Source organism: Sphaeramia orbicularis, chromosome 1, assembly GCF_902148855.1.
Source record: "Sphaeramia orbicularis chromosome 1, fSphaOr1.1, whole genome shotgun sequence".
NCBI classification, from domain to species: Eukaryota; Metazoa; Chordata; class Actinopteri; order Kurtiformes; family Apogonidae; genus Sphaeramia; species Sphaeramia orbicularis.
The window spans coordinates 50,632,412-50,643,773 of NC_043957.1; the positions used below are offsets into that span (position 1 = coordinate 50,632,412).

At 37.6% G+C, this 11,362-nt stretch overlaps 1 protein-coding gene across 1 annotated transcript in view; it reads left to right on the top strand.

The window, feature by feature from the left end:
- tmem184c (transmembrane protein 184C) overlaps positions 1–11,362 on the top strand; it is a 12,949-nt gene continuing 1,587 nt past the window's right edge. Inside the window, exons 1-9 of the mRNA XM_030140870.1 lie at positions 1–606; positions 1,086–1,216; positions 1,311–1,347; positions 1,460–1,665; positions 3,440–3,514; positions 3,628–3,721; positions 5,950–6,062; positions 7,402–7,501; positions 8,419–8,590. Of these exons, the coding sequence (XP_029996730.1) occupies positions 490–606; positions 1,086–1,216; positions 1,311–1,347; positions 1,460–1,665; positions 3,440–3,514; positions 3,628–3,721; positions 5,950–6,062; positions 7,402–7,501; positions 8,419–8,590 (1,045 nt within the window). The 5' untranslated portion in view covers positions 1–489. The remainder of the gene's footprint in view (positions 607–1,085; positions 1,217–1,310; positions 1,348–1,459; positions 1,666–3,439; positions 3,515–3,627; positions 3,722–5,949; positions 6,063–7,401; positions 7,502–8,418; positions 8,591–11,362) is intronic.

The window sequence follows — 11,362 nt, forward strand, 5'->3', positions numbered from 1 at the left end:
AGTATACGATCAACAGCAGCTTTATCTTTGGAAACTTTTACTAGCGAACGTAAACTAATTGAAAAACACTAAGAATTGTATGTTAACTTTTAGGGCTACTTGCGGTGTTGTAAAAGGTTTTAATTTTACAGCTGTTGCAGCTCAAAAACTTTAAACGACAGGTCATGAATCATGTGCTTTGTTTGTTTACACGGTGAAACAGCTGACAAGCTAACGTTAGCCAACTGGCTGGCGTGCTAAAATCGAGTCATATGAGCAGATAATGACCCTACAGTTATATCCTCCTGAATGAGATTTTGACAGTAGGACAGAAGGGAACTTTGATGTGCATTAGTAAGATCGTTTTAGGTCGAAGTGGGCGATTTTAAGTGGAACTATGCGAAGCTAACGTTAAGTGTGTCGAGCGCTAGCCAGTGTTAGACGAGTTAAATTGTTTTGTCACTGTACCTGCGGCCAGTTTTAAAGGCCTTAAGGCGTCTTCATGACAAGATGCCTTGCTCCTGTGGGAACTGGAGAAGATGGATTCGGCCGTTGGTCGTTTTACTGTATATTTTACTGTTATTGGTCGTTCTTCCCTTGTGCATCTGGGAGCTGCAGAAATCAGAGGTTGGTTTTAATAAATTATGGTCAAAACAAAACAAACAAACATGGATTTGTTTTGTTTCTGTTAGCACTATAACACTTACCTCATAATCTGTTAGTGTAAGTTTTATTCTGAGGTACTTAACTATTCCCATTTGTGGTCATTTTTATTCATTTTCCTCAACACTACATTTCAAACCAACGCAACAATATTTTATCACTTTACAATGTAAGTAGGATATGATTAGCTTCCAAAATAGATCTGTGAATCATCAGGTTATAAAGTAATTGTAAGCTTTATACTGCTCTCTTATATAGATGGGCACTCAAAGTCCACCCAAATTGGATTTTCTGTGTCAGTAACGCATAACATATATTTAAATAACCTTTTTTTGTTGATTTTACCTTGGATTTTACATTTTTAAGGAAATAGAATTGAAGCTTACTATGTGACCTCAATGAGACCGTCTTTAAGTTTAATACTTTTTTCATTGTAACAACAGGTGGGCACCCATAACAAAGCATGGTTTATTGCTGGAATATTTGTCTTCATGACCATACCCATTTCATTGTGGGGTATCCTTCAACATCTGGTGCACTACACTCAGCCAGAGCTTCAGAAACCAATCATCAGGTAAAGAAGAGAGAACAGTTACATCATTTAGTTCTAATCATAAACTGTATTTTATTTACAGTAAATTGTGTGTGATTTCTTTTGGTTTTTCCAGGATATTATGGATGGTGCCCATCTACAGCCTGGATAGTGTGAGTTGTAGATCACATACAGTAATCTTTCTATTGTCATTGTTGAATTTCCTTTTATTTTTATTAGGTATGATGCTTATTTATCATACCTCCCTTTTCTCCCATCTTTTAGTGGATTGCTTTGAAATATCCCGGCATAGCAATTTATGTGGACACTTGCAGAGAGTGCTATGAAGCCTATGTCATCTACAACTTCATGACCTTTTTGCTTAACTACCTGGAGAATCAGTACCCCAGCCTGGTGATGATGCTAGAGGTCCAGGAACAGCAGAAACACCTGCCCCCTCTCTGCTGCTGCCCGCCCTGGCCAATGGGAGAGTGAGTATCACCATTTATAATTGGATGAAGACTTCTTATGCAGTCCATGTACACAGTAATATGTGAGAAACTTATTGGAAATTCTTTATATATACAGGGTGGGGAAGCAAAATTTACAATATTTTGAGGCAGGGATTGAAAGACAGTGTATGACCAATTAGTTTATTGAAAGTCATGAGAATTTATTTGCCACAAGAAAATGTACAAAATAGAAAAGGTTTTTATTCTATGTGTCCTCCTTCTTTCTCAGTAACTGCCTTCACATGCTTCCTGAAATTTGCGCAAGTGTTCCTCAAATATTCGGGTGACAACTTCTCCCATTCTTCTTTAATAGTATCTTCCAGACTTTCTCGTAATAGTGTTGCTCATAGTCATTCTCTTCTTTCCATTATAAACAGTCTTTATGGACACTCCAACTATTTTTGAAATCTCCTTTGGTGTGACGAGTGCATTCAGCAAATCACACACTCTTTGACGTTTGCTTTCCTGATTACTCATATGGGCAAAAGTTTCTGAAAAGGTATGGATAATAGTGTTAGGTATGATTATGACATCAATATATGTTTGGTTTCAAAACAATTGACGTAGTGCCTGCTGAGAAAAAACAACTAAATGTTCATTGTAAATTTTGCTTCCCCACCCTGTATATATTCCATTAATTAAATATTTCAATTCTAAGTAATAATCTTATATATTTATTGTGTAACATGGTTATGAAATATCTAATTGAATCTCAAGTAATGTTAACGGGTTTCGGGGTTGGGCAGGATGGACAATGACGTCTTCCATCGCCGCCATACCATGTTGAGGCCAGTGTTGGGGTGCAACAAAAGCTGAACAAATTATGCAGTCATGTTTAACTAGTTATACAAGATCTTGGATAAAGAAATAATGAAATCAGCAGGAAGTAACAGCACATTTAAAAAAAAAAAAAAAAAAAAAAAAACCTATTTGAATATACCTGTTAGAATCAAATAAAATAAGAAGGTTGTTCCTGATCACGCAATTTATTTAGTAAATGTAACAGACAACCCACCTTTTATAGGCTAAAACTCTGTATTTACTGTTTACATTCAGAAAGAAGATGATGCTTAAATGTGCATACACTAAAAATATTGATTTATATGGTTTATATAAAGAAGATTGTCATTGTCCGTTATGATGTGATCTGCGGCAGCACTCAACTTAAAAATGTAACAGAATATAATGCAAAAAAAAAGAAAAATCATCAAAAATATTATTATGCATCATTTGTATCTAGAGGCAAACTCCACATGGAAAGACCTAGATACAAGTCCTTTAGTTTGGAAATAAATTAAGTACAATAACATTCACTAACCCATCCTGAGAACATTGGTGGAAGAAAAATAATTACCAAATACACATCATCCCATATCCAAAGGGAATGACACAAAGCTGGATTTTATTGTGGTTTAGTTTCTTTTTCTTTGCATCTTTGACTTAAAGTGAGTCAAGCTGGTACGAAACTGTAGAATTGCTGCAAGAGAAGTCTTATTTTCTCAAAGCAGCCTACTCAATGACTGTCATCAGCTTCAAATTAGCCTCAGTCAGGCGATATGTGTAATTTATGTAATTTGTTAGCATGCCCTCAGTTGTACCAAGAGGACTTGTAATATAGTTTGACATTCAGACTCTGCAGGTCAACGGATTCCATTGATCAGTCCTGTTGATTGAATGAATAAATTGAGTATTTTCATTTACTGGCCATAGATAAATGCTTTGCTTTATTACATGTTGTTCATTCTATCTTCAGGGTGTTACTGTTGAGATGTAAGCTGGGAGTGTTGCAGTACACAGTCGTCAGACCTGTCACAACAGTGATCGCCTTGTAAGTAACTCTGTTCTTGATGCACTCAGTTGTATTTTTCAATGTGAGCCAGAGCTTTCAGTTCCATATTATCATCTGAACAGGGTCTCATCGTGTTTGTTTTTCCCTCCAAGGATCTGTCAGCTGTGTGGAGTGTACGACGAAGGCAACTTTAGTTCAACAAATGCATGGACGTACCTGGTGATCTTCAACAATATGTCACAGCTGGTAATAACATTTTTCTTCCCTAAAATCAAAGTCAGCTTTATTTGTCAGTTTTGCCGTATGTAAAGCACACACAGAAAACTGAAATTACAAAACTGGAAGACCCTCTGTGCCACAAGGAACATAGTAGAAAAATATAAAAAATAGAATATAACCATAAAAATACAATTTAACTATAAACATATACACATATAAAGGACTCCTGTTAATTAATATGATTATTACATTGTATAATTACACTTTAATGTGTCTGTATGATTGTATCACCAGACTGATTTCATGAAATTGCGTTGTATGTCACACCAGTTCTTACGGCATTTGGCGTGCTATATGTACAGATTTTCATTCTTTTGCGTGTTATTCAATGCCATTTGATCGTGTGTCAATGTACGCCAAGATCCCTAACCCTAATCACTAACCCTAAACCTAACCTTAACCGCTTATTGTGTGGCATTTTACGCGGCATGAACATACACACGGAAAGCTTATAATGCATACAGATAACACACCAATTAAAAGTGGTGCGTTATCTGTTGGCAATTCATGATATCAGGTTGGTATCAAACTGAATACAACACCAAACATTATGATCTGATGTCTTAGACTGCTGGTGAGGTGGTGTGGGATGTATTTGAGCACGTAACGTTTACAGTCTTGTTTTCTGTGGGTCTAAAGTCCAGTAAACTGAATTTAGGTCTTAATGTTGCATTAGCTTCAGTCTTCACTGTTCGGGTCTACATTAACATCAAAAGCTGAAATACTCTGAATTCCTACAATTGATATCTACATAACAGTCATTTAAAAGCAGTAAATCATGTTCCATGACTATGTACCTTAAAGAACTTTAAGTTTTGGAATGGGCAGGATAAAACATGTTAAATTGCATAGTGCTTTTTCAAAGGTCTCAAACTCCTTCACTTTTAATATTTTTGTACACAGTTACACAAAGTCCTAAAAATGTCTTGTTAAAACCTGCAGAAACCTTGGGTGTGTGGATGCTTATTGGTTTTAATGCATCAAAAACAGATATACGTAGGTTAATTCTCCTGTCAGTGCCCTGCACCACGATGCTGATAAAGGTCTGGAGTTGGTCCCTGAACACCTTCAATGGCAGCTCACTGCTCCTAATTTGTGCTATGTGCTAAAGCTAATGCTACAGTAGGTAGTGTGTGTATTAGGATAAGTACAAGGCAGACAAAATGTCCTTACAGGGATAATAAAATGAGTTTAGCTCTAACCTTTAAAGTCTCTGCCTAAGACAGAAAATGAAAATGCATCATATTTCTAAACTCGTTCACAGTGTTGTTTCTGTGACATCACACCAACACTCCAAAAATAAAGAGGATTTTATTTAGCTGGTGTGACAGTGTTGGCACGTGTCTTGCAACAGGCTTGTTTGGTGGTTCTGCAGCACCCTTTGACCTTCTAGTGCATGTGATGTATGTAATAGAACCCGACCGATATGGGATTTTTGGGGCTGATGCCAATACCAATATTGGGGGCTAAAAAAAGGCTGATATCCAATATTGGCCGATAACCAATATCTTGGCCGATATATGAAATAAGAACATTGATCTACAGAGGATATAATAATATTCAGCCCTGCGATGAACTGGCGAAATGTCCAGGGTGTACCCCGCCTTCGCCCGTAAGTAGCTGGGATAGGCTCCAAGCGACCCCCGTGACCCTAGTGAGGATAAAGCGGGTTCAGATAATGAATGAATGAAGGATATGATAATCTTATATTAGATAATTGTGGACAGGTGGATTAACAGTTGCATAAATCTTTATCTCACAAAGATAATTTACACAACTTTCCATTTGGAGCGTGGGGAATTGGCGGTCCATCCTTGTCGGATCGCGGTGGGGGGTGTGAAACTGACACGCTTGACTGTTCCTCTAACTCTCCGGGCAGCACACGCACACACAGGAGCAGTGAGCGACAGAATCTCAGCAGCAAAAAAGTTAATAAATCGGTTACATGTTGGCCGATGTGTATTAATCGGTCGGGCTCTAGTATGCAATAACAAGAAAAATCAGAACACGTTTTCAGCCAGACACGTTGGAGGCAGATCATAGACACAAATGTGACCAGTGATGTGTCTCAGCTGTTCAATTGTGGTTGCATTGCACAAGACGCATCTTAAGATGAAGTGTAAACAAGGCCATAGAAATGCAGCAGGAGTTGTGTTTTGTGCTTCTCAGCAACTTTTCTTTCTGTTTCTGTCTAGTTTGCCATGTACTGCCTGGTGCTGTTCTACAGGGCTCTGAGGGAAGAACTGAGTCCAATCAAACCAGTCGGCAAATTCCTGTGTGTCAAAATGGTGGTGTTTGTCTCTTTTTGGTAAATATCAGTGTTCAAAATTGATGACGTAGACACTGTAATGTTCATGTACCTGATTATGTTTGAAATGTCAACATGCAAGTTATAATATTTTTTAGGAAGTGTGATGAACATACGGTGTCCATACAGTCTTTTTACAATTTAACAAATTTATTACAAAAGCAAATGAATAGACAAATCTGTGGAAATTAATACAAAATGAAAAGCAGACACTAAAGTTTTTTTTTTTTTGGCTCATTTAATTCACCTCTATATCAGCACCATTAGTTGCTGGATTTCTTGCCTTGTTGGCTATAGTATAGCCTCATCAGTGGTGTCAATGGCATCAGTGATCTTTGGCTTCAGGTCATTGATGTCCTGTATCTTTGTTCATTACACGATATCTTACCCCCATAGAAAGAAATCCAGGGGTGATATCTGGTGAATAAGGTGTCCAGGGAATTGGACCATCCCTTCCACTCCACTGATCTGGCCAATACTGTCCCCATCTCCATTAATTTCTTGTGTCATGCACAAATTAACGGACGTGACGGTGGATGCCTTCCATACTTAATCCTGTAATTTCGCTGGGTCTGCGTATCTGATTTTGTTTCAATAAACATATTGTGCCTTTTTTTTTTTTTTTTTTTTTTTTTTTGAGGAGTAGCCATTTTTTAGAGGTTTGTTTAACACAGTAGTCGTCACCTGGGGGGCGTGGACAGTCTTCTGGGGGGCCCGAATTTGTAACAAGAAAGCTGAGAGGGGGGCGCTCAGGTACAAATGGTGCGTTTTAGCGACTACTGTTGCACATGACAACATTATACATCATTGCGCCCACACACACACACACACACACACACACACACACACACACACACACACTTATGGATTGAGGTCTGTCATGTAATAGAGGCATATCTCCCTGCCCAAATTTTTTTTCAGGGGCGGCAGGTGATCAATGACGAGATGAGGGGGGCTTTATCAACAGAGCTATATAACCTACAGCGTCCTCCACCACATACAGGTCCATCGCGTTACGTTTAGAATTACGTACCATCCTCCAGTCCCAAATGTTTTTTTTTTTGGGGGGCGGGGGGGGGTCAGCAGTAGGTTCATGATGCCGTTAGTGGGGCTTTGTTCAAAAAAAGTTGAGAAACACTGATTTAACAGAACCTGTTTCATCAACAGGGTACCTGAAATTCACAAATGTAATGTGATTGAAAACTCTGATAACCATTGAGTGCATAGAACAAACCTGATGAACATATCTAATCAATTGCTTTTGTAATCCTTTTTTTAAATTATAAAGAGACTTTGTGGACACGCTGTACAGTAAATGGACTGTGTTTTGTCTTCTCAGGCAAGCTGTGCTCATTGCTTTACTGGTTAAAGTAGGCATTATATCAGAGAAACGTACATGGGACTGGCAGAGTGTGGAAGCTGTAGCCACTGGTTTACAGGTAAGAAGTCCACATTTTTAACATGTTTTTGGTATTGCTTAGGGATGTAAACAATTAATCGACTATCAATTAACTGTCGATAAGGATTTGCTCGATTAAATTATTCATTGTCGGTTAGTTGCCCATTTCAGCGGCGGGATTTGTGGTGTCAGCAGTAGGCGGCGCCACTGCCCAAACTAGGCTTTATTGCTGCGACGCCATGGCTGGGATAGCCGGTCATTGAACCGGATCATGGCGTTGATGAGTTAGAATCGCTTTAGGGACATGGTGGAGCAAAGCACAGACCGGCCCATCTGTTTGTGGGAGCGGTGCACCCCTGACTAAATACACACACAAATGTGGGGTCGGTATCGGATTGGAGCGTTTTCCCTGGAGGTTGGTCTAGTCCACGGTCATCTGGACTATCTGATCAGTGAGACAGAAGTTGAAAACATCCTCCAGGCTCCTGATCCGGGCCACAGGTACAGTATGTGCTGCATTATGTTCCGCTGTCAACCCGGTGGCCACGCAAAAAAAACTGTGGGGGGGGGGGACGCATCTCAGCTGAAATCTCGCTCCATCATGTTAGTGATGCAAAGTCAGAAATGCTCATTTCTTCTAAACTACCCCTCTTCAGATCCATTTATTTTATAGAATTTCTCTGCAGAATTTCTTTAGTTCTACTCCATAAATGTCACCGTCTGTACTGTATCCAATGGTACAATAAATCAATTAAGGAATATGACACGCTTTTTTCATGATGTACATAAACAATATTTAACTTTTATTCTTATAGACCCTATCAAAAGAGAAATTCAGGTTCTCAGGAAAATTGCCGGTCACCCAACTAATGATTAATGGATTAATCGATAATTTGCATCCCTAGTATTGCTCAACAGTTTCCTTCCAATAACACCAAACTGTCCTGTTTCCTCTAGGATTTCATCATCTGTGTGGAGATGTTTCTGGCGGCCATTGCACATCACTTCAGCTTCACCTACAAGCCTTACATCCAGGAGGCTGAGGAGGGCTCCTGCTTCGACTCTTTCATGGCCATGTGGGACATATCTGATGTCAGAGCGGATATTTCTGAACAAGTTCGCAACGTTGGTAAGTGAATCCTGGTTACTGGTGCACACAGTTCACTTTGAAATACATAAAACTTTAGTGAAAATGTACAAAGTAAGTACAGCAACATAAAAAAACAGTTAACTAATATAAAGAAGATACCAAATCTCACAGTGAAGTATACAGAACTGCATGTCAGGTAAGGAAACAAAAGAAAAAAATCTCAGGTCTTTCATTAAATGGGACTAAACTTTATATCGCCATGCAATTTATGTGTAGTGGGGTTGGGGTATAGTATGGTATGAGATTTTTTTTTTGTTTTTTTTGGATAAATTTTTACTTGTCAAAAATGACATACAAAAGTACATAATTTTTGTTTTGTAAAACCAAACCAAATGCTACATTTTTACCAGAAATAGAAGCTGGAAATGACATTTTTTGTTTAATCCATTGGTGAACGTCAATCCAGAATGTATGTACATGAGAAAACATATAATTGTTAATATTAAAATCCATTAGTAATGCTATACATGGGAAGAATTCCAATGTTGTGTTTGTTTTTTGTGGAAACATATATGGGTCAATAGTCACTTTTCCGTGGACCCTCAAACTGCGTAAATATAACTTCACCTAATGGAAAAACGACAACTTCGGCAAAACTCTTGTTTTTCAATCTAGTTTTTGTGCTTGCAAGAGGTGGTTTTTCGGGAGTAGCAAAATTGGTATATCGCACAAAACTGCAATGAAAAGACCTTTTTGTGCAACTAGTCCCATAAACATAAAAACGGATGTTGATGGATGTTACAACAAGTGAAGAAGAAGAGTTATAAACAAACATGGAGCAGTATGTGTGGACACACGAGGAAACCGATTCATTTTTTAATTTCGTATGGGACAGAGTACTATGTATCTGTAAATCAATGTGATATTTATGTTTGTTGCCATCTCGTGACATCTAGATAATAAATAAACAAATCATCGCATTTGTGATTTAATGGAAAAACTGACATTATGCACTTCTGATTTTTCTACATTTAGTAAATATCGGTAAAGTTTTCCACATATGTCCAATGGAAAAGCGACTAATATTACTAGCAGGTGCCTTTGGTGTCCCCCAGCAGAATCTAACTGTCACCATGAATGAAAACATTGCAAAATAGTGAAAATCCAGGGTTTTAGTATAAATGGGCAAATGCTTTCACATATGTCAGTACAATTTTAAACCTCCTGAAATGTGATTTAATTATTTTGTACAATTTGTATTTGAATGTACCTGATTTGTGCTTGTCCCTCAGACTGCCCTTCTGACTTTAGTGAGTTTGATAAGAGTTTAAATGAAAAAAATTAAAATACTTTTTAGATGTTGTCATGTTACTCAACACGACTTTTCGATAAAACAAGTCATTTTGATAATTTATATTTTATTTTAATAATATTAAAGTTTCTACACATGTGGTTGAAATTGCTGTCCACCCTGTCACTTTGTAGAAATCGCCCCTTTAATAAACTGGTTGATGACATCACTGATGACATCATAATTTTGAGTGTCTTCATTGGAGGTGGAAACATAATCTACAAGAGCATTTAGTGTTTGCATTTACGTTTCAAAATTTTGATCATTTTGTGTTTGTACTTAGACATAGTCAAGCTTAGCATGTCCACCCTGTCTCCACAAAATAATCTTTCATATGAAAGTTTTTAGAAATTTAAAATATATTTGTTGAACATTATACAGTCCTCTTCAAAGATGACCCACTGACCAACTCAAGGTCCAACATGTGGTCATTAAATGAGCATTCCAATGTGTTTCTACAAGTTAAATTCAAGACTTTTTAAGACTACGAAATTTACAAAAATGTATTTACTCCAATGCCTTGATTCCCACCATTCCAAGTAATTTCTCACTGGGGGCTGTGAAGTTAGCGATAATTGGTTCCTAATTTCAATATAAATTTTCAGGTTGGAACGAGTGGAACTGAGGTGACTAACGTTACTTTCTTTGCTGCTTGGACATTTCCCAGACACATTTAAGCACATTTATGGCAGTTTATGACAACATAACATAAGACCTACCATACCAAATGCAGTACCTTTTAAAGACTTCAAGGTATTAAATTCAGATTTGTAAATTCATGTCTTTTAAGACTTTTTAAGACCCTGCGGGAACCCTGTTAAATGCTAACTTTAGCCAAAACTGTCCACCCTGTCACTTATTTTTTACATGCATTTGTCAGTGATAGGGTGAACAGTCTACTGAACATAGAACATAAACAGGGCTCCTGTGGGGTCTTAAAAAGTCTTAAAAGTCTTGAATTTACAAATCTGTATTTAACACCATAAAAAAAGTCTTTAAAAGGTTTTAAATTTGATAAGGTACGTCTTACGTTATGTTGCCATAAACTTGTTTACTGCTGTTAAATGTGTCTGAGAAATGTCCAAGCTGGAAAGAAAGTAACGTTAGCCTACTCGGTTCCACCTGTTCCAACCCAACAATTTATATTGAAATTAGGAATTAATGATCGCTAACTTTGCAGCCCCTGGCGAGAAATGATTACAGAACATTCAGCCCAACACACGTGCAGCTGTTAGTCATGCACACATCACCCAAGAAAGCTGAATTTGGGAATGTTTTTTGAAACGTCCATTAAATTCTGTTCCAAGTTGTCTTAAAAAGTCTTAAATTTAACTTGAAGAAACCTGTGGGAACCCTGATAACTCTAAGTGGAAAATTTCCAGCTGTCTTTTAACACTTTGAAGCCTTAAAGGCACCTTATAGTAATTTTGACCCATACATTTTCCATATATTTTTGTGTA